The sequence below is a fragment of the Carassius gibelio genome, chromosome B14, assembly GCF_023724105.1.
Source record: "Carassius gibelio isolate Cgi1373 ecotype wild population from Czech Republic chromosome B14, carGib1.2-hapl.c, whole genome shotgun sequence".
Lineage (NCBI taxonomy): Eukaryota > Metazoa > Chordata > Actinopteri > Cypriniformes > Cyprinidae > Carassius > Carassius gibelio.
In genome coordinates, this window is record NC_068409.1 from 10,095,340 (window position 1) to 10,120,048 (window position 24,709).

The 24,709-nt window shown below is 35.0% G+C and overlaps 1 protein-coding gene across 1 annotated transcript in view; it reads right to left on the reverse strand.

The window, feature by feature from the left end:
• The window catches only part of LOC127971195 (dedicator of cytokinesis protein 2), a 97,826-nt gene that overhangs the window by 62,837 nt on the left and 10,280 nt on the right, over positions 1 to 24,709 (reverse strand). The window contains exons 10-24 of the mRNA XM_052574034.1: positions 22,500 to 22,635; positions 22,347 to 22,422; positions 21,860 to 21,936; positions 21,231 to 21,481; positions 21,033 to 21,131; positions 20,614 to 20,686; positions 20,109 to 20,212; positions 19,140 to 19,326; positions 17,357 to 17,454; positions 17,161 to 17,250; positions 16,762 to 16,862; positions 16,375 to 16,509; positions 5,646 to 5,754; positions 5,065 to 5,135; positions 4,160 to 4,266 (exon numbers count right to left, since the gene is read on the reverse strand). Coding sequence (XP_052429994.1) covers positions 4,160 to 4,266; positions 5,065 to 5,135; positions 5,646 to 5,754; positions 16,375 to 16,509; positions 16,762 to 16,862; positions 17,161 to 17,250; positions 17,357 to 17,454; positions 19,140 to 19,326; positions 20,109 to 20,212; positions 20,614 to 20,686; positions 21,033 to 21,131; positions 21,231 to 21,481; positions 21,860 to 21,936; positions 22,347 to 22,422; positions 22,500 to 22,635 — 1,714 coding nt within the window. The remainder of the gene's footprint in view (positions 1 to 4,159; positions 4,267 to 5,064; positions 5,136 to 5,645; positions 5,755 to 16,374; positions 16,510 to 16,761; positions 16,863 to 17,160; positions 17,251 to 17,356; positions 17,455 to 19,139; positions 19,327 to 20,108; positions 20,213 to 20,613; positions 20,687 to 21,032; positions 21,132 to 21,230; positions 21,482 to 21,859; positions 21,937 to 22,346; positions 22,423 to 22,499; positions 22,636 to 24,709) is intronic.

Here is a 24,709-nt window from a genome sequence, read left to right on the forward strand (position 1 = left end):
TCTTGGATGGCCTGAGGGTGAGGAAATTAAGACTAAATATTGGTTTGTAAGTACAAATATGATTTACTGTATCTGTTTTACACTTTTTTTTGATTTGATTTTTGTTTGATTGATTAAGTTGATTTCGAAACCACAAAAAAAAAAGCTTACTTTCATGCTTCGTGGAGTTATTTCAGTCCAGAATTAAGTGTCAAAGTTGACAGTAAATTTGATCATTCTCGCTCTGTAATGAAACTGAACGCTGCAATGAGAGTTGTAAAGGTTTCTAATAAAATTGTTTTAATCTTCGTCCAAAATCCATCTTTTTCACCTTTCATTCTGTTTCTGATCTATAATGCATCCAGGGTCCAGAATAAACACTCACCAACAGCTGAATAGCAGTTAAAATGACCTTGGAAGAGTGACTTAAAAGAGTTCCTGGTCTGTTGGCTTGTATTAAGAAAGAATTCATGGCTAAAATTGAACTCAATTGATTACAATTTTTAAAAAAAATGTAATGTTTTTTATTTTATTTTTTTCTTAATGTGGCAACAAATGTTAACTATTAATCCAGCAACTCATAATAATGTTGAAAACAGTTGTACTGCTTCATATTTTTATGGGAAACGTCATAAAAAAAATTTAAGATGCTTTGTTAAATAGAAAGTTCAGAAGAATAACACATTATATTACAAATATTGTTACTGAAATATTTTATCAGTTTAATACATCTTTGTGAATGAAAGTATTGATCTATTCACAAAGACATAATATAAAAACCACCCCGACCCAAAACTGCATACTTCACAAAGATTACATTACTAGACACCTTTAGCATACTGCTCTAAATGCACTCATTTTAAAGATGCACTATTAATATGGAAATTACAGATGGAGCCTCAGCCCCCAGCATCTTCTCACTGCCACCTGATGCTGTTCCCATCATGCCTTGTTTCTCCTCCAGGTGAGGGCCGGACACACTAGATGAGGCTAATATGGTGAAGGTAATTGTACTGCGTATAAATGTCTCATTCCTCTCTCACTCATTTCAGATTGACATTTCACAAATGGGGCTTCATTTTCAAGCGGCCGGCCAGATAAATTTCAATTAAAATGCCTGTCAGGACTGCTTACGGGGAACACGGTAATTCAAAAATAAACAAAATGACACATGAATATATGAATAAGTAAACAGCTGGCCGCACCATGCAGGACAAAAGAGGAATCCTCGTATTGTGATGTCAAGCCGGTTTGGACCAATCGCTAGAGGCGAAATAGCAGCGCTCATGAATATTTATGAGCGAACGTACCGGACACATGTGGAGAGGACAGCTTGTGATTTTGCTCAATAAAATGCATGAATTGAATTCTGAAACCTGGTGTCTCATGCAGACGAAGAGGATGTCGAATGCAACTGGAATGGAAAAATTATCATTTGCAGTGGAATCTGTAGAGCGAATCTGATTTTGTGCCAAGCAGAAACAGGCAAAAAAACTGATCAATAATCTGCGGTTTTTAAAATGCCCTGAATTTCATTTCACAACAGAGTTGCTAGTACAAAGTCTCTCGAAAACTCAGGCCTGTCAAGTTAATTCTAGAAAACAATTCTAGACAAAATGCCACAGCCAAAAACATCTGTCTGTCTATCACAACAATAACATCAACATTTAATAATATAGCACAGATGAAACTCATCAGGTCAGATAGGCTAATAAACACTTCATCATATGTGTGTCCATCATTAGTCAGTGACTGTACAAGCGATGCTGATATCAATAACTAGAGAGCTGGGCGGAATAATATGACGTGATATATATACAGTAATAAAATAGCCTGCCACAATTTAATTATAGTGAATAAGATGTACATAAATGTGCTGATGCATAGATTTGTATATCATTATAAATGTAGGCTATATATCACAAGTTGACTATATATATATTTTTTATTTCAATCGATGTAAAAAATAGTTTTTTATAGTTTTTCTTCTAGTTTTAATAAGCTATAATAACCCTGGTCATGCACTGACAAGAGTGTTGGCAGATTTTACAATGAATACAAGCAAAGGTTAACACTTAAGGTTAAATGAGGCTGGATGATGAATCTGTCTATCATTACCCATCATCAAACACACACACTCAACACAATCCATCACCGCGCTCATGAGCAAAACCATCAGACTCTTAAAACACACACATACAAACACATTCATCACCCGTCTGCATCTTATCGAAGTTAAAGTGCGCACACACACACACACACACACACACACACACACACACATACCATTCATCACTTTATAGCATCTAGTTAAAAGGGCGTCTGGCAAGAGCAGGCCAGAGGCCATCATATAAAACCCAGAGAGAGAAAGAGTGTCGAGAAATACAGTGTAAAATAACATATCAAAGACACTGTGAGAAGAAAAGAAATGAAAATAAATAATACTTTAAGAGTAAATGCCTAATGTATTCATGCTGCAATGCATACTGGGAACTCACAAATCCTTAATGTTTCAGCAACATTGTCACGCCCCTGGACTCATTATGTTGTGTTTTCCGCCAATGTGTTCCGTGTCACATGTTTATTGTGTCATTATGTTCAGGTGTGTCTTGTCATTAACGTTCGCCTTATAAGTTGCATTCAGTTCAGTGTTTGGTTGTCCGGTCTCGTCTATGTGTACGTGTGTTTCTGCCTCCTCCCTATGGATTAGCCCATCTTCCTCGTTACGTGTATCTCTCCCACACAACACCGTGACAAACATAAGTTTTAATTTAGTTAAAAGTAGAGATGCAAACTTCATGTCAGATCACTCAATGATATTTACCAATGCTCTGAATCATATATATATATATATATATATATATATATATATATATATATATATATACACACACACACACACACACACACTGGTACTTTAGAGGTTGAAATCAACAACAACACTTATAGTAGGTGTTATTTATATTCAGATATAATAAAATCACACACAAATAAAAACGTCTGCCCTGAAAGCACACATACATCCCAGAGACGTCTATTTACATCTGCAAGACTTATTTTTATAGTGTGCCTGCATTTCTGCAATAAACCTATAGGAAGTTTCCTATCAGATTTATACACGTTTCGAAAATTTACGAAAATGTTTATGATTCAGAATGTTTTTAAAACTAACATCTTAAAGATGTCTATGAGATGTTTTTACACAGCAGATCCAGCTCAAGCAATCTTTAACAAACACCTTGCACACATACTTGTGCTATCTGGGTGTATACAACTCAATTAGGTTTCAGAAAAAACTATATTACAGATTTATTCAAACATACATATACAATTAACAGTAAATATGCTCTCTCTAGTTTTTTCTATATAGCTAATGAGCTGTGAACATTGGGTCACTTTCCTGAGGTAAATGCAATGTTAATTGATATTGTACATTAGCTGTTTTATTTGATTTCTTTCTTTCAATTAAAATGCTGATTGAGTGATTATGTGAAACATGAACATTTTTGTAAGTTGCAATGTATCTTTCAGTGTTGTTTCTGAAATCCTTTCATGTTTATTTCACGAATTAAAGTGGCTAAGACTCACGCTCTTCTGGGCTGCATAAAACTGAAGCTGCTACATCAATCTGTCACACCCCATTTAAGAGCATCAAAATGCCATTTATTGTTTGAATTTTGTGGTAAAATATACAGGATTTGAAAACTGAGGCTTTGTTTCTTATCAGAAGTAAAAAAGCACAAAGCTTTTTTTGATAATTGGATTGGAGGCACATTACAAATAATGTTTTGTGAAGGGAAAACTGTGGCCCTGGCAATCCTGGCTTAAACTACAGGTGATGCATAGGGTCAAATAGAACCTGTGTCAATGGTCAGCATAAATGCATTATTATCAGTTTAATCTGGACAGCCCTAAATACAAAAATTTCATGCAAGTTGACATGCTTTTTCACTGCCTTTTGATTGACAGAAAATAATCAGCCCATTTTCTGTTTTTAAACAATTGGCTGATGGCCGATTATCGGTATCCCTAGTTTAAAGTAATTCACAACTCAGTACTTATGTATTAATGAGTCAAAAGATTTTTTTTTTTTTTACAATATGGTTTCAGGTGTAAATTGAGGGGGAGGGGCTCCAGATTTGTAAACGACATCTCAGACTTTCATTAGCATGTGTTTTACCTTGTCTGTGGAAGAGTTTGCTGCCCACGATCACAGTCATGGACGCCACTTTCTGTTTCTGTAGTTTATCCGGAGGAATGCATGTGTAGAAATCATACAACAGCTTACTGTAAACAGACAGACAGAAAAGTATAGTCTTAAAAACGTTAATGAGATCGACTGACAACATTTTTTTAAAGAGCTTCAAAGCAGTTCATGCACTTAATGTCTCATTTAGTGATATTTTGTAGGTCATCTAATCAGTTTTTGTACAACAGTAAGTGTCAGTTTATACTGTATTTCTGTAGAAGATCTTTATCAATAATCTTGAATAAAAGAGAAAAATAGCAGAAATGAATCCATAAATATATGCTGAGGCTGCTGTAGGCAGAGAAAGTGACCTGTGTTTTATCGATCGAGTCTGAACGCAGCCGGGGTCTGTGAGAAACTACTGTATCATATCGACCCTCTTGGAGCCACAACAATCACCTGTGTTTTGTGTGCAGTGATGAATTAGACGCCACTTGAAGCATAACACACACACACACACTCCCGGCTCTAACTAGATCAAAACACTAAAATGAAACTATCCATATGAGAGAAACTCGCTCCACTGTTTCTCAAACTCATTAAAGCGCCTCAGTTAAGCGCATGAGCAGCTAAACTTGTTAAAGTCATATTACAGTTATTATAGCATTAGCGTCCAAGTAGATTAGGTAAATTTAAGAGGACAAGTGCATTAAGGACCATCAGCTTCAGACTGAAGGAGAGTCTGTGTGTTTGTGGTGATTGATTTCTGACGTCACAAACTGATGGCAGTCATTTAAAGTGTCTTCAAGCACTTGTAGAAACGGCTGTCAGTACATCAGTTCAGCACAGAGCGATCAGGGGGGGTTTTAGCGAATTTAGGCTGCTATGAGACACACCTGAGGAGTTTAGCATTGAACACATTTTCCACATCTTGCAGGACTGTGGGCAAGTACTTCAGAGCGGCCACCTACAATGCACACACACACACAGACATTTATATTAAATTGTATATGTTCTAAAAATATAATAATATAAAGGATTTATAAAAATCATAAATTATATATATATATATATATATATATATATATATATATATATATATATATATATATATATATATATATATATATATTATAATTGAAAAATATTTTATATGATATATTATAATATTACTTAAAATATTTGATATACATATACACCTGTTAAAAGATATAATTTTATGTATTTATATTATGTATACAATATGAAAATAATTGATAAATAGTTTTATATTTGATATATATTTTATTATATAAATCTTATTTGTATAGTTTTAAATGCGTTTTCATATATTATGTACATAAATGTGTAAATATATACACACAAATACACACACACAAATACACACATACAAATATATAATTGAAATCAATAACATAAATGTATAAATACATGTATAGCTATATATATTTAATAAACTGAATGCAACTATTCATACCTGCTGCAGTAGTGTAGTGGTGTAGTCACTTTTCATCAGGTTATTGATTGACTCAAATAAACTTTTGAGAGATTCCTCAAACTCGGCCTGTTCCTTCCCTTCATACAGTCTGGCAGGAGAGAGAGAAAATACACTTGTGAGATACATTTCACATATCCATCATCACACATTCGCACACTTCTACACTGTTATACCCCTTTTCCACCAGGACTTCAGGTCCATTTCAAACAAGATGTTCCTGTGGCTCAAGTGGTAGAGCATTGTGTTAGCAGCGCAAGATTGTGGGTTCGATTCCCAGGGAACACGTTAGGTAAAAACTGTTAGACTGAATGCATTGTAAGTCGCTTTGGATAAAATGATCTGCTAAATGCATAAATGTATAAATGTAAGCGGTGCATAATCTTCTCGGTTAACAACCTTTTAACAACTACCAGTTTGTTTATAGTCAAAATAAATGAGTCGACATGAAAGATATGTGGTTTCAAGCATAAAAGCATGTAAGTGATGTATACATCATTTCATACAATCAAAATATTCCCAAAAAGGACACTAGTAAACCAGTGCAGGAGTTGCAACACAAATGCATGTATAAATAATTTAAACTAGATGTATATCTGAAAAAGATAGATCATTTTATCATATAAACTGCACTACAAAGAAAAATGCTTCACTTTCCAGCCACTTTAATTTAAGTTTGTTTTTATAACTTTTTTGTATTTGATGTGTAATTTATAATTATGTACTTAAATAGCATCAAAACAGCTTGTGTTCTTATCAGTGTTAATTAAAGAAGTTTTTTTGCTTTTTTTAAATATATAAATTCCATACAATGGACAAAATTTCCATTTGCTTGTCAAAATTCACACGATAATGCATTTACGTTTATATTTATTAATTTAGCAGAATGTATGAAGAAACACCTGCATTTGATTCATGCATTATTTAATTGATATGATGCATAAAGCATGGCTATAATTTCTATCCAAACACATTATCTTTAGTGGTTAGTTCATTTTATTGTTCAAATTAAAATGCCAAGCCATCCCACTTGTGACCTGTTTTTGCAAACGCAACACAAGTCACTACACCCTACAGTAATTAAATGTATGACCGGCGCAATCGGAAGACAGATTTCACTGCTTGAGGCTTTATTGCGATGCATCTAGTCAGGACAATAAAGACGTGATGAGTCTGGTTAGTTTGTGGGTCACTTATGATGCTGTTCGACACTAAAGTCTGTGGAAAGGCTTTCAGGTGACGCAGAGGATCATGATAGTGACTTTGATTCATATCTCTCAGTCTCTCTGCACTTCTTCAATGTTGTTTTGTCCCATCTCTGTCCATCAGGTCAGTTGTGTCTCTCTCTCTGTCGGTCTGTCAGGAGTAACAGATGTTATAGTCGGTGGGGTTTCTGAGGGTGGAGATTATGCTGTAACACACGACAGTATTTACCGCGGTACCGCTGAAGAACAGACGTGATTACTGAAGCATTGTTCCTCTAATCCACATGAGAGCCACAGTTAATACGGCACCTCTGACCTCACACAATAACACACACTACAGTAAACACACACACACACACAGTCACAAAACAAAGAAGCATATATACTGTCATCAAGACAAATAGATTTACATTTCCTAGACTCAATAAACCTACCGAGAAATGCATATGCATGTAAACCGACAAACGTCAACCTTAACAAAATAAATGTAAAAGTCAGGTCTGAATGCAAAATAAACATCAAATCTGATTAGTTGTGAAATGCTGGTTATGTTGCGGTACTATTTTAGTTTTGAGTTCACAAACTGCTTTGTATATTTCATTGATTTTTGCATGTACAGTAAATTTAAGTGGAAATAAACATTAGAGCTGAAATAAACATTAATTAAACCTAAATAATAATATTTAAGCACAAAAAAAGTTAAATTAGAACTGAAAATATATAAAGCATATTTCTGGTCAGCATTGAAAATTGAATTTTTTATTTTACGCAAAATGCGATATTCGCAAAGTTATTAGGTCGTGTTCTCTCCCTTTTTTCCAAACCAAGACAAGCGCCAGTCTCATCTTTTTGCAGAATACGATATATCCGCTCAACCAATCACAGCACACCATTCCACACACTCTAGACAGTAACAACCAATCGTAGCGCACCATTCCACGCACTGTAGACAGTAACAACCAATCACAGTGCACCATTCCACACACTCTAGACAGTAATGGCAACGTTTTGAACACACTCTGCATCTTAGTTTTAATCCTCAACTTTGTACTTTGTGATCAACAAACAAGGGCTGCATGATAAATCACATGTGATGTCATGCGCATCTCGTCAGTAAAGTCTGTGATTAATACAGTAGTACAGGTAAATCTCCATCACAGGCTTTTAGATGGAGCGACATTTAATACACCGAGCCGTAGATCACTGACAAGCTGTGCTATATCGCGTTCATTAGATTAATCATATTCGATTATGAACGTGATATCTCGTAGCTTGTCAGTGTTAGTGTTTTTACTAATGCCTTTTATGTTTTTGTTAATACAGCACATAGCACTAATCAACTAAATGAATGTAACATGGCCAAGATGAATGCACTTTATGAAGTTGAATTTAAGGGAAATGTAATTTTGGAATTCCTGTGGTCTAATGTGATATAGTAGTGTTCTTGTTCATGATGACATTTTATTTTATTGCTGGGATTAATTTATAGTATTAACAAGATGACCCATTGAATTCATTTTGGAAGTGATGACTGATGAATGTATTTTTAGTCCAGTGCCTGTATATAAGTATTGATTACGATATAATTAGTATTGATCAAGTTCAGAGGCTGTCGTATGTGGATAAACTTACTATGTTGTGTAATTTCAACAGTTTCAATATGAAAAATAACTTTCATATTGATTCAATGGATTTATTTCATGAGAAAATAATGTATCATAGATTTATTGTAATTTTGGGGAAAAAATATTACCATTTTAGGTAACACTTTAGAATAAGGTTCCATTAGTTAATGTTAGTTAACTACTTTCATTAACATGAACTAAGCAAGAACAATCCTTATACATAATTTATAAGTCTTAGTTCATGTTAATTTCAACATTTACTAATGCATTATTTAAATCAAAAGTTGTGCTTGTTAACATTAGTTAATGCACTGTGAATTACCATGAGCTAACAATGAATAACTGTATTTACATTAACTAACATTAACGAAGATGAATAAATACAGTAATAAATGTATTATTCATTGTTTGTTCATGTTAATTAATACATTAACTAACATTAACTAATGGAACCTTATTCTAAAGTGTTACCCAATTTTATAATAAATCTTTGAAAATCAATATTAATAAAAAATGTTATAATAACCTAAAGATGCTATGTGAAGGTTTGAAACAGAAAATAGTGGTTTTCATCTTGCCACTTTCTTGGTAAAGAAAACACATTTTTACTAAAATGAATAAAAATGGATTTATTGCGTTTTGTAACCAAACTCTTTATTTTTGCTGTAGACTGAAAACATTTGGGTTTGAGATAAATATGAGACAAGAGATCAACATTTTGGATCTGAAACACCTTTTGTTTGAACCCATCCATTGCTCATGTGACCAAAAGTATTGGAACATGTGACTGACAGGTGTATTTTGTTGACCTGCTCTGTCTTATTCATTGATTATTCAAACAAGAAATATCACTGAATGTCTTTCTTCAGATTCAAATTTGGGTTTTGCCTCTGTAGACTGTATTTACTGTATAGTTAGAAGATGTGTAACCAACATGAAAACCAAAGAGCTTTCTATGGGTGAAAAACAAGCAATTGTGAAGCTGACAGAAGATGGAAAATCAATGAGCCATTGCACAAACATTGGCCCTAGCCAGTACATTACAACCATTACATTTGGAATGTCCTGAGGAAGAACAGGTAGACCAAGGAAAACATCAACAGTTGATGACACAGACATTGAGACAGCTGTAAGGCAAGACCCTAAAACAACTGTTAGTGACATCAGCAAAAACCTCCAGAGGGCAGGAGTAAAGATATCCCAATTAGTGGATATCAAAATAAAAGTCCCACCTCAAATACATCAGCCAAGCAGAAAAACTTATCGGCCAATGCCAATATTTGAAAAAATGCCAAATATTGGCCGATATATCGGCATTGGGGATATATCGGTCGACCACTAATCACAATCTACTGATTGCAGAAGACTTCATGAACAAAAGTACAGATGCTACACCAGAAGATGGAAACCAACATTTATTAGCAAGAAGAATAGAAGATGAGGTTCTAAAATTTTGGTCTCTGATGAGACAACCTTTACTAAAGTGATGGAAAGAATGAAGTTTGGAGAAAAAAAAATGAACTACATTTATTGAGGCAGTGGCTCAGTGGTTCATGTAGGTTGTCTACAAACCGGAAAGTTAGCGGTTCAATCCCAGCTCCACCTGACCAAGTGTCGAGGTGTCTTTGAGCAAGTCACCCCAGCTGCACCCAACGAGCTGGATAGCGCCTTGCATGGCTGGCACCGCCGTCTGTGTATGAATGACTGTGTGAATGGGTGAATGTGAGGCAACTTGTAAAGCTCTTTGGATGGCCATGGGTCTGTTGAAAGCGCTATATAAATGCAGTCCATTTACCATAAAAGTAATGACTAAAAGTTGACAAAAATTCAATGACTTTTCGTCGACAAAAAAACTATAAAAGACTCAAATGACGAAGACTATTAAGCATTTTCATCTCAAGACTAAATCAAAATTGCCTGTCAAAATTAACACAGCACATGAGCAATGGGTGGGTTCAAACAGAAGCTGCTATCTTTTATGTTTATCAGATCCAGATGTGAATACCTGTAAATAAAAGCTGAAATGTTGATCTCTTGTCTCATATTCATCTTTTGATGTCAAACCCAAACTCAAGGAATAAAGGAATTGAACAGCCAGAAGTTGTTTGAAAATAAAATAAATAAAAATTTTATTATTCAAATTCAAAAAGTTTTTTAGATTTCAATTTGTTTGACAAAAAATATAACTGGCATTCCCACATGAAAATGCATAAAGAAACCTCACAGAAAAGGCATTTGAGACATATATTTTCTGATATGATCCATAATACCATAAACACACAGCATATATGACGCATTTACTGACTCTGAGATGTGCATTTCATGGAATCTGTAAACCTACCCTTCAACCTTAACAAAATAACTAAAATATCAGTTAAGATCACAAATGAACAACAAGAAAATATTATATATTCATAAAACACAACACACACACACACCAGAAAACTGCCGTAGGGGTTTTGGATGTTGCCCAAAGCTAAACACACACTCACACTCGCACACACACAGTGTATTAATCCTGATGATGGGTATGAAATGAGAGGCATTAGAGCATAAGAACAACCACTCAAAGAGATAAAACACACACATAACACAGAGAACGTGACAACAACATTCAACTTATAATGTGGACAGTTCTGCTTCTAGATGCTGATTGGTCAACACAACATTCCAGCAGTGTGAAACACATAATTAACCGTAGCCAGATATTAACCCTCGTCATCACTAGATCTACTACTGCAGGGGTTCTCAAACGTTTTTGAAAGCCAAACCCCTGTAACCTTAAATAGTTAGTCATAGTATCTGTAAGATTGTAAGTTAATATTTAAATAATTTAACAACACATTTTCATGTTCAGTTCCCTGATGTAAGGTTATTAGCATTGACTAGAACTTCAACTATTTTTAAAGTTTTGTTAATTGAAGTAAAACGGACACTAATTAAAATATAAATATTAGATGATAAACAAACTAAATGAAAATTAGAAATGTTGACTTAGCAACTAACTGAAGTCATTTTATTTGAAGCCCAAAGAACAACAACAACAAAACAATAATAATAATAATAATAAAACCCAAATAGGAATATTTAATAATAACAAATGAAAATATTATTAAATACTATAATAGCCTTTAAATATTAATAAAATTACACATGGCATGCAGATAAACCAATCTGACATTTTATTTTATTGATTTAAATTTGTTTGATTTAATTGTTAGCTTTTCATCAACTCACAAACCCCAGTTTGAGAAACAGAGCTAATTTAATAATCTAGCTGTTTAGATTTTTCAACACGTATTCAAAAAAATCATTGAAGCCGAAGAGCAAAAAAAAAAGATACAATAATAATTGCTTCAGAACTAGAATGACTGTAATGAAGCATTTGATTTTTAAGCATTTAAAATCATCCTAGAAGACAGACAATATCCACAAATTGAGCTAAATAATAAATATCTCATGAACAATTTGAGGTAATTTTCCCATCCATTTCTTTTCAGCTATTTAATATAAAGCATTTATTAAATTTCCAGAGTGTGCCACGAACCGGCGTTTTCACACCCACATGGTCTCTTCTCTCTGGGAATATAACGTCTGTGGTTTAATCTGGATGTTTTAGAGAGTTATTTTAAAAGCGCAGAGCAGTGACGCTTTCCATCAAACTCCATTATCAGAGCGAAGCGCCTCCTGCCGGGACTGAATCCAGAGCGAAAACACTCCTGCTGAGAGCCTTCGGACTAATAAACACTGAAAAATGATCCGGCCACGATGGGGCTGCATTTCTACAGATGTTAGTATGCATCAGCCTTCTGCAGTAAACGGACTGGTTAATATGAGCAAGAGCGAAAGAAAAAGAAAGAAAGAAGAAAGAAAGCAGTCAAAACCTTTGGCTTAGAAGTTTAGGCCAAATTAAAAAAAATATATATATAATCTTTTTATGTTTGAAATATTTAAATATAAATCTAAACATTTTAGTATAAAAACAAATATGCCACACACAATGCAAAGTGTTAGATTTGTCTTAATACCATTTCTTACTCAACTCATTAATTTGATCAGACTGACAGAAGTTAAAATAATTAATAAAAATAAAAAAACACAAAATAAAAATGTCTGATATTATAACTTGACACCACTTGCTGAATTAAATGCAATGAGTACATTTTACAATTTAGTTGGTATACAACTGTTTGAAATGTTATATACTGCATACTAACACATTTTTTTAGAGACGTTAGTATGCATTGGCATATAGCAATAAAAAGACTAGTTAATATGATTTATATGAGAAAGTATGAAAGAATCATATTTTAAGCCACATTTTAAGAATAAATTAAAAAAATTATATTTAAATATAATTAAAATGTATTTTCAGAATTATATAAAATATAATAAATTATCTTTAAAAATATTTGCACAAAATAAAATCTAAAAATAAATATGTAGTGTGTAATTAAAGCGTTTATAGTGATCATATGCTGTTTGCAGTAAGACTGATCTCTCTCTCTCTCTCTTGTTGGTCATTAGTGCAACCACACACACACACACACACACACACACACACTCATTAAGATTCGTTTAGCAGCTGTTTTGGAATAAATGACTATTAGGCAAATTAATGATGCAATCAGCTGCTACACAAACTTGACTGAACACACTGTACAACACACACACACACACAGTTTGGGAACGGCAGATGCATCTAGCGTCACATTTAGAATGTAGCTGTATTGAAAAACATGGAAAAACATTCAAAACACAGCAGAAATACACAAAGGACACTATACAGAGCATTAGAGTAAATTACTACTGTGCTTCAACAGTCAGTTTTCTCCATCAGCTCTACTAACTTGGCAGCGGAGTAACAAACTGAAAAGAATCTTGCTTAGCAAATTAGTTTAAGTTAGTTAAACAGCTGAAATGATTATATTAGCTACACACTTTGAAGGAATAGTTCATCCAAAAATATTAGTTTGCTGAAATGTGCTCAACCTCAGGCCATTCAAGATATAGATAAGTCCATCACTTGCTCAGCAATGGATTTTCAGCAGTGAATGGGTGCCGTCAGAATAAGAGTCCAACATCTGATAAAAACATCACAACAATCCTCAAATAATCTACATGACTCCAGTTCACCAGTTAATGTCTTGTGAAGAGAAATGCTGAGTGTTTGTAAGAAACAAATCTATCATTAAGACATTTTTCATCTCAAACTGTCACTTGTGGGCGAAAAGCATTCCATAATCCACAATTTTGCTTTCTCCAGCGAAAAAGTCCATCCTTGTTGTCGTCTCACATCAAAATTCCCCCATATATTTGCTTAGAACCATTTTTCACCAGCCAATACTGTTTTTATATGTGCATATTTTTCACCTGATTCAGACCAGACAACTTTTTCTCTGGAGAAATAAATATTATAAAATATTTCTATAATAAGACAACCCATTTTAGCCAGAAACAATAACAGTTTAAGTTAAAAACATCTTAACGACGGATTTGTTTTTTACAGACATGCAGTTTTTCACTTCTTAAGATGTTGATTGATGGACTGGAATTGTTTGGATTACTTGTGGATTATTATAATGTTTTTATCAGCTTTTTGGACTCTCTTTCTGACTGCACCTATTCGCTGCATTGGGGAGCAACTGGATCCACTGCTGAGCAAGTGTTGTGATGCTACATTTCTCCAAATCTTTTGAAGAAAAAGCTAATCTACATATTGGATGGCCTGAGAGTAAGTACATTCTCAGTAAATTTTAATTTAAGTAAATAAGGGGATGCACACTTTGCCAAGCAATGTTGTGTGTGTGTTTGCATCCTTGAGTATGAAACTGTCAGAGGAACAGCACTGGCAGTGTGACTGAGCATCAGCTACAGTCTGTGTTTCTGCAGTGCCGCTCAATGACTGCATCCGGGGGCCCCACAGGCAGAGTCATAAATCACATATAGACACAGGCCCTTAATGACCGTCAGGCAGCGCTGTTACACTTCTCAACAAAGCGGTGCTGACAGAACATGCTGCAGGTGGCCGGAGGACATGTGACCCTGTCAAAAACCCTAAAAAATTACTGTTCCACCTTAAAAACATCCGCTTGAATCTCAGCCCAAAGCATCTGGGCTTTTATTTCCTTGTGTTTTGTTTTGTTTTCAGCCCACGTTCAGATGAATGAACCGTCACAGACTCCAGCAGTGCTCAGAAAAGAGTACTAGTGTACTACTCACTACAATTCGTTCATATTGTTTTTTCTTTTGTGGTTTTGAGAACATGCCCAGTTCATATTTTATGCCAAATTCAAGAGAGAGAGAGAAAAAAAACAAATGTTTTGCATTGAAAATAAAGTGTATCCCACAGTTCAGTGCATTAGATTCAGCCTTCAAAAGTATCAGCAATTAAAACATCAGATGTGAATAAAAATGCATAATCAATAATAAAATCAGGGGTTAAAGCAAAAAAAAAAAAAATCTTAGCCTGAAATTTTTTCCAAGGGATGGGGCAGGGCAGCACATTGATATCACAATGACTGTGGCAACTTTAACATTTGAAAGGATACTATGGCAAAGTTATCGCTTTCATTATTCAAACTTAATTTTTTTTTCATAAATGAAATGATATGATTGACCTGAAGAATGAAAGCTAAATCATACATTTGGAAAATTATGAGCTATATCACTGCTTATCAACACTAGGGGTGTTTGGTTCAATAGAACGTGACAATATTTAAGTAGAAATTTTTAATGATTCAACAACACTGTTAAAATACATAACGCAATATGCCTATACAGTATATGAACATAACCAACTTAAGTACATTATGTATTATAACAAATACCTGCAGAGTGCGGCAACGGTGATGTTTTACTTTACAGTGTAGTACAATAGGTTCATGTATAAGTTCATGTATTCTCCTGTGTTGGCACCAAGAGATCATGTGTGAACAGGACCCTTTAAAAAATCCTGGTAAATTTGTTCTGGCAATCATATCATTCTGATGGAGATGACCTGATTGTTCTGAGCTGTTTACAAACCTCCTCTGCTTTGTAATTATTATTATTTTTCTATGTAAATATGCGCTAGATGGACGTCTTTGACGTTTTTTTAAATGTAAGACTATTTATTTACACATCCAAAAGCTCGGAGATGTGGCACAGAGCGGGAGAACTTTAAGCCCTGTAAAATTTATTTAAAAAGCAAAATAAAAATGCAAAATTTGCATAGTAAATTCTGAGATAATAAGTGAATGCCACTCTCACGTGATAATGTAGTTAGTATACACTACCATTCAAAAGTTTGGGGTAGGTAAGGTTTTGTTGTTGTTGTTGCTTAAAGATGTCCTTTTTTGAACGACTGTTTTCACAAAAAATATGAAGCAACATAAATACCTAGGTCTTTCATGAAACTCTAGATGACGCAGGCTGATGGGTTCTAAACCTTAACTGATGATATTCACAGCATTAAATGACTTGGCACAAGTACTTTGTTATTGCTCTTTTGTAAGTTAAAAAGCATAAATGCTAAATACACGGATGTAAACATCTTACGACAAACATTTGGTGTTCTAAACTGTTTATAATGTTCCTTGTTAAATACTACATACTATTAGACATTATTTAAAAAATATCTGGTAGGCACTATAATATGAACTGCATATACTGCAGTTTGCAAGTATTCTGAACACAACCAACGTGTGCAATGAGCAGTCCATGAAAAAACTGACCAATCAAATGATTGACGCAAAGGTCACATGATAAAACATCTCTTTCCTATGGTCTTCATTGTGTTATCTTTCAGGCAGTTTTTCATATTTTAGGTTTTTAGGGGGTCTGTGCGCCTCATTTGGTGATTCTCATTTCTTGATTTCAGAATCAAAAACACAAACTTACTGAGAGTAGAGCATTCGGGAGCGGACGATGAATTTGAAGATGTACTCAAGGGCTTTGAGGGTCCTTAGAATGGGTTCACAAGCCTCCCCTCGGCTGGAAACATCTAGATACGTCTTCAGCACGGACATCAGCTTCCTACAGCACAGAGAACAAGAGAGAGTTTGTGTGTGTAGTTCTCTAAATAACTTAAACTACAAAATCTAGACATAGCTTGTTTCTAGACTGCACGCACAAATCAACCAGGATAACTAGCAACAGGTCAAATGATGTCTCTATGATGTGACCTGGGTCTTTTAATTCCCTCCTGTTTCGGTTGATTTGAGACTCACACACACAAACATCCTGCCATCTAGTGTTGAGAAGCACAATGAAAAGTATTTGACCTACTTGTAAGCCAGGGTGGCACTGAAGTGTTGTTTGATATAGGCCTCCAGCACAGTGTTGAAATGCTGAAACTTTCGGTCGGCAATCAGACCGATAATATAGATCTGTAAAAGAGACATTATTGAAAACATTGGTTCTCAACAATGAGCATTGGATTATTCTGCTGATGAATTGCGAAATTAACCTGCAAACACAAATTACTGGAAAAGTCATGTAAATCACGTGCAAGACAAACATTCATTTCTTGAAGCTTTTGGAATTAGGTGATTATATCTTTCCACTCCACAAAAGGTTCTTTAGATTTTTTTTAAATGCTCTTCACACTAAAGGAACCAAGCATTTCTGCAAAAACAACCCTTTGCAGCCTTTACTTTTAAGACTGTAGAAATGTATGTTGCTTACCAAAGCATCAAAAACCAAAATATCATAGTCATCAGTCTGTGAATGTTCCATCATAATGTTGAAAAGGGCATCCAAGGTGTCCTGCAGGAACTACACACACACACACACACACACACACACACACACACACACACACACGTAAACCAAAGTGAATACTGAACTAAAGTTGCTCATGTGTAATTTCAGTGCAACACACCTTCACGACCTCCTCTCCATCAATGAGTTTAAGCTCCTGTAGGTTTTGTTTCAGCATCTCGGGACGAGTTCTCCACTTCAGCAGACCCAGTAGACCCACTGAGAGATGGAGAGACAGAGACAGTGCGTCCTCAAATGACTCTTAATTACCATGCGTTCATGAATCGGTTTATTTCACGTTCAGCACTGAATATGTCCAGGTGTATGGTTGGGGGTTGGTTAGGGTTGCATTTTGATGGATGTTTCCGGAAGATTCATTAGCGTGATTAACGTGCTTTCTCAAGAACAGCTGTTACACCACACCTACGTCTGTGTGTGTGTGTCCTTAAAGGGATACTCCACCCCAAAACGAACATTTTGTCATTAATCACTTACCCCCATGTCTTTCCAAACCCGTAAAAGCTTTGTTCAACTTCATAACACAATTTAAGATATTTTGGGTGAAAACTGAGATGCTTGTGACTGTCCCATAGACTGCCAAGTAAATAACACTGTCAAAGTCCAGTCACAAGCCTCCCGGTTTTCATCCAAAATACCTTAAATTGTGTTCCAAAGACGAACTAAGCTTTAACAGGTTTGGAACGACATGGGGTAAGTGATAATTGACAAAATTTTCATTTTGGGGCGGAGTATCCCTTCAAAGGGGCTTATAAAAGCCATTTAACAATACCAAACACACATACAAATACATATACTGTATATTTCTGATACATACATTTCTAAGGCCTCTAAATCATCATTATGATCAAAACTTGATTTGAACCTGTTGCACAAAATCTACTCCGTGCTTTCTGTCATCTGATTCATAGTTTAGACTTTTTAGCAAGTAAAACCTATTAGTATAATTGTAGAAACGTCCTCCTGCAGAATGTGCTTCACTTTAGTGAATTTTATAAATGAAACATTAGAATAGCTTTGATTTTTCAAGATGAACACTTAATGGTCTGGAGAGACTAAGCTTTACCTGATTATCCAGACATTATATTTTAGATGAATCAGCGAGTATCAAATATGATCATCAGCCTTTGAGCTTTAGATCTCTCAATTGTCATTGTATTGCATTTTATTACATTTTGACTATTAAACTAAGTATAATATGATATGATATAGATTGACAACTGAGAATTAAACAATTTTATGCAGACATCTTCATATACAGTTAAAAAAACGAATGGATGTACATTACAATCAGAATTTCATCCTTTTTGTTCATATAAATATCAGCATCTGCAGCAAATTGCTATTTTTCTCAGATTAGCTCTCTGAATAAAACTGAGTTGTTTTTTTTTCCCTCCATATTCTCACTGACTATAAGAGCCATAAAAGCCTGATTTATCAAATATGATACTCAACAAAAAACTATATATTTTTTTTCAAGATATTTCGAATGATAGGCTTTAGAGGGTTAATATATTAATATTTAAACTAGCTGCATTTACTTTCTTAACAACAACACATTGCTGTTCTCACTGTGAGTCTGCAGACGTTATGCTGAAATATTTTGTTATGCAATCTTTCATCAGAATGTAATAACCTGCTTTCCCTCTGAAATGACTTTCCTTTTCAGCTGATGTCATCAAGACCTCTTATTTTTCAAGCTCCTGTCACGAAGAAACAATCTTCAGCACCTGATGTATAAAATGTCAGCCTACATGTCGTTCCTCTCTGAATACCCTCTCTCACTTGGAAATTCATCGCATTACAGAAGTGAAATGGACTGTGAATGTCGTTTCTTTTGACTATAAAAGCTACGAGACTTGTTTCCGTTCCCCCGGCACACACACCGTTCTGCGTGAGTTTGGTGGAGCAGACGAGTGTTGCGATGGTCAACGTGTCTCTGGAGCTGACGGACAGGCCGCCCACACTGCTGGAGCTGCGCATCAGCGTCGCCGCCTTGTGGCTGTCAGAGTGACTGCGCTCGGACGGCAGGGACAGATACGAGCCGACTTCCTCCATGCGCTTACTGTCACCCTACAAAAAGAAGGAAAACACATGCAGTCCATATCTGTTTGAGTATGTGTCAATTAAAAAAGACTAACAAATTTTGCAGTGTATGGAAGACTTTTGTATTTGGGTAGTTTGTAACTTCATTTTGCCAGAATTTTTGGTAATGCATTTTGTTGTTGGGACACTTAAAGGTATTCTTTCCTAAATTAACATGCATAACATTAATAAGGACAGCAACATTCGTTCTGAGATACATTTCTGCTTTCCAGAAATGAATGCTTATAACTATGACGGTTCTAGAGCTAAAATAGAAAACAATAAACTAAACCTCTTAAAAATGTTATGAAAAATTCTATAATGATTCCTAGCTAATTTAAACACTTGGGCAAATTATAGCTCTACAAAACAGACGATGAGCGTAAAAATAGCTAGAGCAAAAAATCAAGATGCTTGACATTGTCTTATTTTATTTGTTTTCCCGACAACTGTCATTTTTATTGAATGAGCCGGGTTCCCAAGGTCTTAGAAGACTGACAAGTCATGCAAAATCATAAAGAGTGTAAACCTGTACCTTTAATATTTCAATGTGTAAATGACTTACAGTATGAGGGACAAACACCTACATAGCAGATGTAAATGCTAAATGAGGCTTTTCACTTTTAATTTAATTCTGACTCACAGACGTCACATTTTTTAATCTCCTTACTATCTTTTTACCTACAAGAAAAAACCCATGTTCAAATAATACTAACTCATTTTCCACCCATTTTGGGATTTATTGTGCATGTACAGTATATGTTTCTGACCTTAAAGACGGTGAGCTCATGTATGCCATCTCTCAGAACGGTCCCGTCTTCCTTCATTAGACGCACAAACGCCATCGCAAAGTTCTTTTCACTCTTGTCCTTCGCTGCATAACACAAATTACACATTTATACATATCTAAATTCATTTCCAGTACCATTAAGCCTTATAGTTGGTAGTATATTGACAGATTGGATATTCAGAATCTAAAATAGAGTCGTACATGCTACAATTCAATAGCTAACATAAAACAAATAATTAGCTTTACAATCAACATAACTCTGGATACAATTTTAGTTGTTTTTGAGATCAGGCCAGAATCCCAATTTGCATGCATCTACTTTAGTATGCACTGCAAAACTGCTGACCATAAAGTATATACTTTTGAATATGTGGCAAGACAGAGTTTTATTTTTATGTCACATTATTTGATGTCTTCACATTAAAAAAAAAAAAAAAAAAATTGTACTTCATGACTACAGGAGACGCCAAAGCTGTTAAACTTACACTCCTGTGAGGATCGATGACGGAACATGAAGCGCAGATGGATTCTGGGCATCTCCTCCAGAGGAATCGCCACCTACAGGCCGGAGAAAAACATTACTACATACAGACTGAATTTGATCTGCTTTCAAAATGTATGTTTGTGGTCTAATTGCTCCATTGCAAATCACCTGACTCCATAAATGTATAATAAATGGATAAAAAACATGCAATATGTTGGAAGAAGAAATAGCTGTCAATGCTGTTTGACATGCACACACACACACACACACACAGAAGTGGTGCTCAAGCAGCTTTTTCATTTGGCCTCTAACTAGATAAGTGTCATTTTTACAAGACAATTATTTTTTTCTTTTTCTTTTAGATTTCATATATATATATGCTTTTGTACCAGACCCTCAATGTCTCACTTCTCTTCTTACCTTAAAAGTTTCCATCCAGCGAGGTTGTTTGATCTGGTAGTAAATGACTGATCTGTATTCATTTACAGGCCGATCTCCAGCTCCTAGACAGATTGAGTTCTACCCAACAATACAAGACAGCTGTCAATCAACACAGAAAAACCCCACCGCAATCAGAACAGGCTGACCTTTGACCTCACGGTCAGAGGTCACACTCACCGGCACGATCTTCCCCTCCTCGTCACACACCAGCATAATGACCTCCACGTTCTTCTGTGTGGTTTTGTTGTACTTGTCGAAGTCTCCGGAGTGCAGCGTGAGGTAGATGTCGTTACGGATGTCGCCCGGCATGATGATCTCAGGAAAACCCAGTTTTCGCGCAACCACGGTGCTCCGGTCCACTAGGTGGGGATATTCTTTTCGGATCTGGACGATGTCGCCCACTAGAGCTTTCATGGTGACCCACAGACCTTACATGGTTTTTAAAGTTATATATTAGTTTCACAATCAGGACCATGACAGAAATACATAGAATCTTTCTACAGTAAAACTGCTACAGTGATTTCAAAATATTCTTTAGAGAAAGCGTATGATTTATAGCAGGTGCTTATGATGGATGAATGAGGTTGAATAAAATCAATTAATGCTTGACTGTTTTTGTTCATCCTTTCCCCTCGTCTCAATCTCTCATGTCTGTTTTAATGACAGCCGTAAAGCTCATCCGCTCTCATCACTCAGTCTATTGTGTCTCTGTGTGTGAGTGTGGGCAGACGGGATTATGGGTCCAGTGAGTATTAAAGCATTAGCAGGGGGAGCGGTGATGTTGAGATAACAGCACTGAGACATACCTTGACCTCCGCTGTCACCTCGCGATGTCGTCACTTTGTTAAGGAGAGTGTGCAGAAAGTCATTCTCACATATAACACTATAAACACACACAAGAAAACAGAGTTTAAAATAATTACTTTCAATCATAACATGAACTAATTTTATATACATATTTAATGGTTACATTTTAAATTTAAAGTAAAACATTCAAGTTTTTTGTCGATGTTATTGTTTTACACACACACAAACATATATAGCCTATATACACACATTATAGATGTATGTGTACACTTATTATGTATATATAAATACACAGTATATATTTTGATATTATAGTACTAAATTACAGTGTATATTGTCTCTCTGTCTCTCTGTCTCTCTCTCTCTCTCTCTCTCTCTCTCTCTCTCTATATATATATATATATATATATATATATATATATATTTGAACTATTTCTTTATTTCTTTAAGATGGATGAACAAAACACAAGGAGAGGAAAGACTTACGGATGAAATGGAATGAAATATTGCTTCTCTTCGTCACATTCTGTCTTTCCTTTGATGATGTCGCTGATGTCCATCACTGTCAATAGACACAGATATATCAGCTGTGTGTATTCTACATGCAGATCAAATGAGAACATTGACCCTGATATTTACCAGCGACACCAAACGGCCTCCGCAGACCCATCGTATATTTCTTATGATTAGTATCTTTCAGATCCATACGGCCCACACGCACAATCTGACAGATCAGATAGATCTTCTCTCTGCCAAGGTCTTTATTCCCTAGATCCTTAGAGAGAAAGAGAGTGAGAGAGAGGAAAAAAGTCATTTAAAAGGGTCTTTCAATCCTTGGGACATCAAAAAATGTCTAATCATCACAAAAAGTCACCCCAAAAAAATTCATGCTTTGGTAAATCATAATTATGAGATTAAAAAAGTTGTCGTTATGAGAAATTAGTCAAATTACAGCATGAAACAAGATAAAATAACAATTATTAAATAAAATAACATAGATATATACGTGGTGGAAAAATTTTGAGGTGGATGGAAAAAATATTTTATACGTTGCATTCCCATGAAAAACTTTTGCGTTCTCGCAAAGATATTTGTATTCCCTCACAAACATTTGTGTTCTCTCACAAAACGTTTGCGTTCCCTCAAGAATCTTTGAGCTACCCTTTAAGAAATCTGACGTCAGCTTCTTATTCTTATAACAATCATGTATTTATTTAGTAACATATTTTATCTGTCATAAGTATTGTTATGAGCGCTTAGCTCTGCGTAGCCTATGTCAAAAAAATATAACAATGTTTTTTGTTTGGGAGCTTTTATAAAAATATAGAAATTCTCATTCTTTCTGATGTGTAATGTTATATACAATAAGCTACAATTTGTGATCGTGCTAGTTCCAGTGACTTATTTCTTATTAGTTTTCTAATAACTTCTCTTTGTTGGTGCAATGAAGGCGTTGTGTGATGTTGTTCCTGAGAGGCGTGTAAAGGGTGGGTTTTAGTGAAGCGCAGTGGAGCTTCTGGCCCTACAGTGGAAACGCAGTGCTATTCTGGCCTCGGTGCTTCAGGTCCGAGGCTATTAGCCCCGTCCGGCCCATTTAAAGCACTGCCTTACACTGGCCCAACAGTGGAAAATCGGCTATTGACATATTTCCTGGCCTTTGGTTGTTGTATGGATCACATCTTTTAAACTGGTATACAATAATGTCCCCATAATGGCTGACATCCACAACAACCTATTCTTCATCACTGCTGTAGGTTTATTACATATAGTTTTATTATTATAACTTGGTTTTCTGATGCACTCATATCACTGTCATCAACACTTTCTGAAATATGTACAGATTTGTCTCTCCATATTCCAAAAATTAACCTAAAACATATGCATAAATGCTGGTCAATAGTGCCAGCTACACAAAATATGCATCACATGATAGGACTTTGTCAGTTATGCATGACGCTCAGAATTGTTGGTCTCTGAGTTGTAGTTTTTATAAAAACGCATTGGTTGCTATGCAGGCTGCTGCTAATATTATTTCTAAGCCATTCTGCTGCTATTAAATGTGCTACAAACTTTGATCTGAATAGTTATGCATACTGCAGCTACAGCTGTATGAAAGTACTAAGAATTACTACAAGCATCTTTATTAAACAAACAACAATTAAATAATGCCAATTTCGCTTTGAAGAGTTCACAAAATTTCTGTACACCCTTTTAAGTAAACAAAGTAATAAAAGCCTAGTTCAATTTTAAAGAGTTTTTTACTTTATTGCTATGAATACTGCTATTAACAATTTGCTAATAACGAAATCTGAATTCTATGATACTGCTCCTACACGCCTTGAAAGTACTATGATTACTGTAAGCCCAACTGAATACACACATAGTAAATTCCAGTTTAATCTGTATATTTTCTAGTTTAACAATGTAAATATGACCAACGCAAAAATGCACTGGAATCAAAGTGAAGACCATTTACTTATCTAGCTGTTGAGTTTCAGAGAAACTCTGAAAGCACGCTACAAGTGAGATATAAATGCAAGGCAGTAAGCTGATTTGCTGCATATGCAGTATGAACCAATCTGCTTGTGCCAAGTCATTTAACTTTCTGAATATCATCAGTTACGTTGACAACCCATCAGCCTGTGCCATCTAGAGAACTATATTTTTATGATGCACAGCACGTCAAACTTTTGATTAATTGATGATAGTTAATTACAAGAAAAATTATGAGATAAAGTAAAAAGAGAGATAATTTGTACTTTTTATGATAAAGTTAAATTTATGGAAGTTATAATCCTAAGTAAAATCTAAATTATGACAAAAAAGTAAATTATGAGTTAAGTCATTAT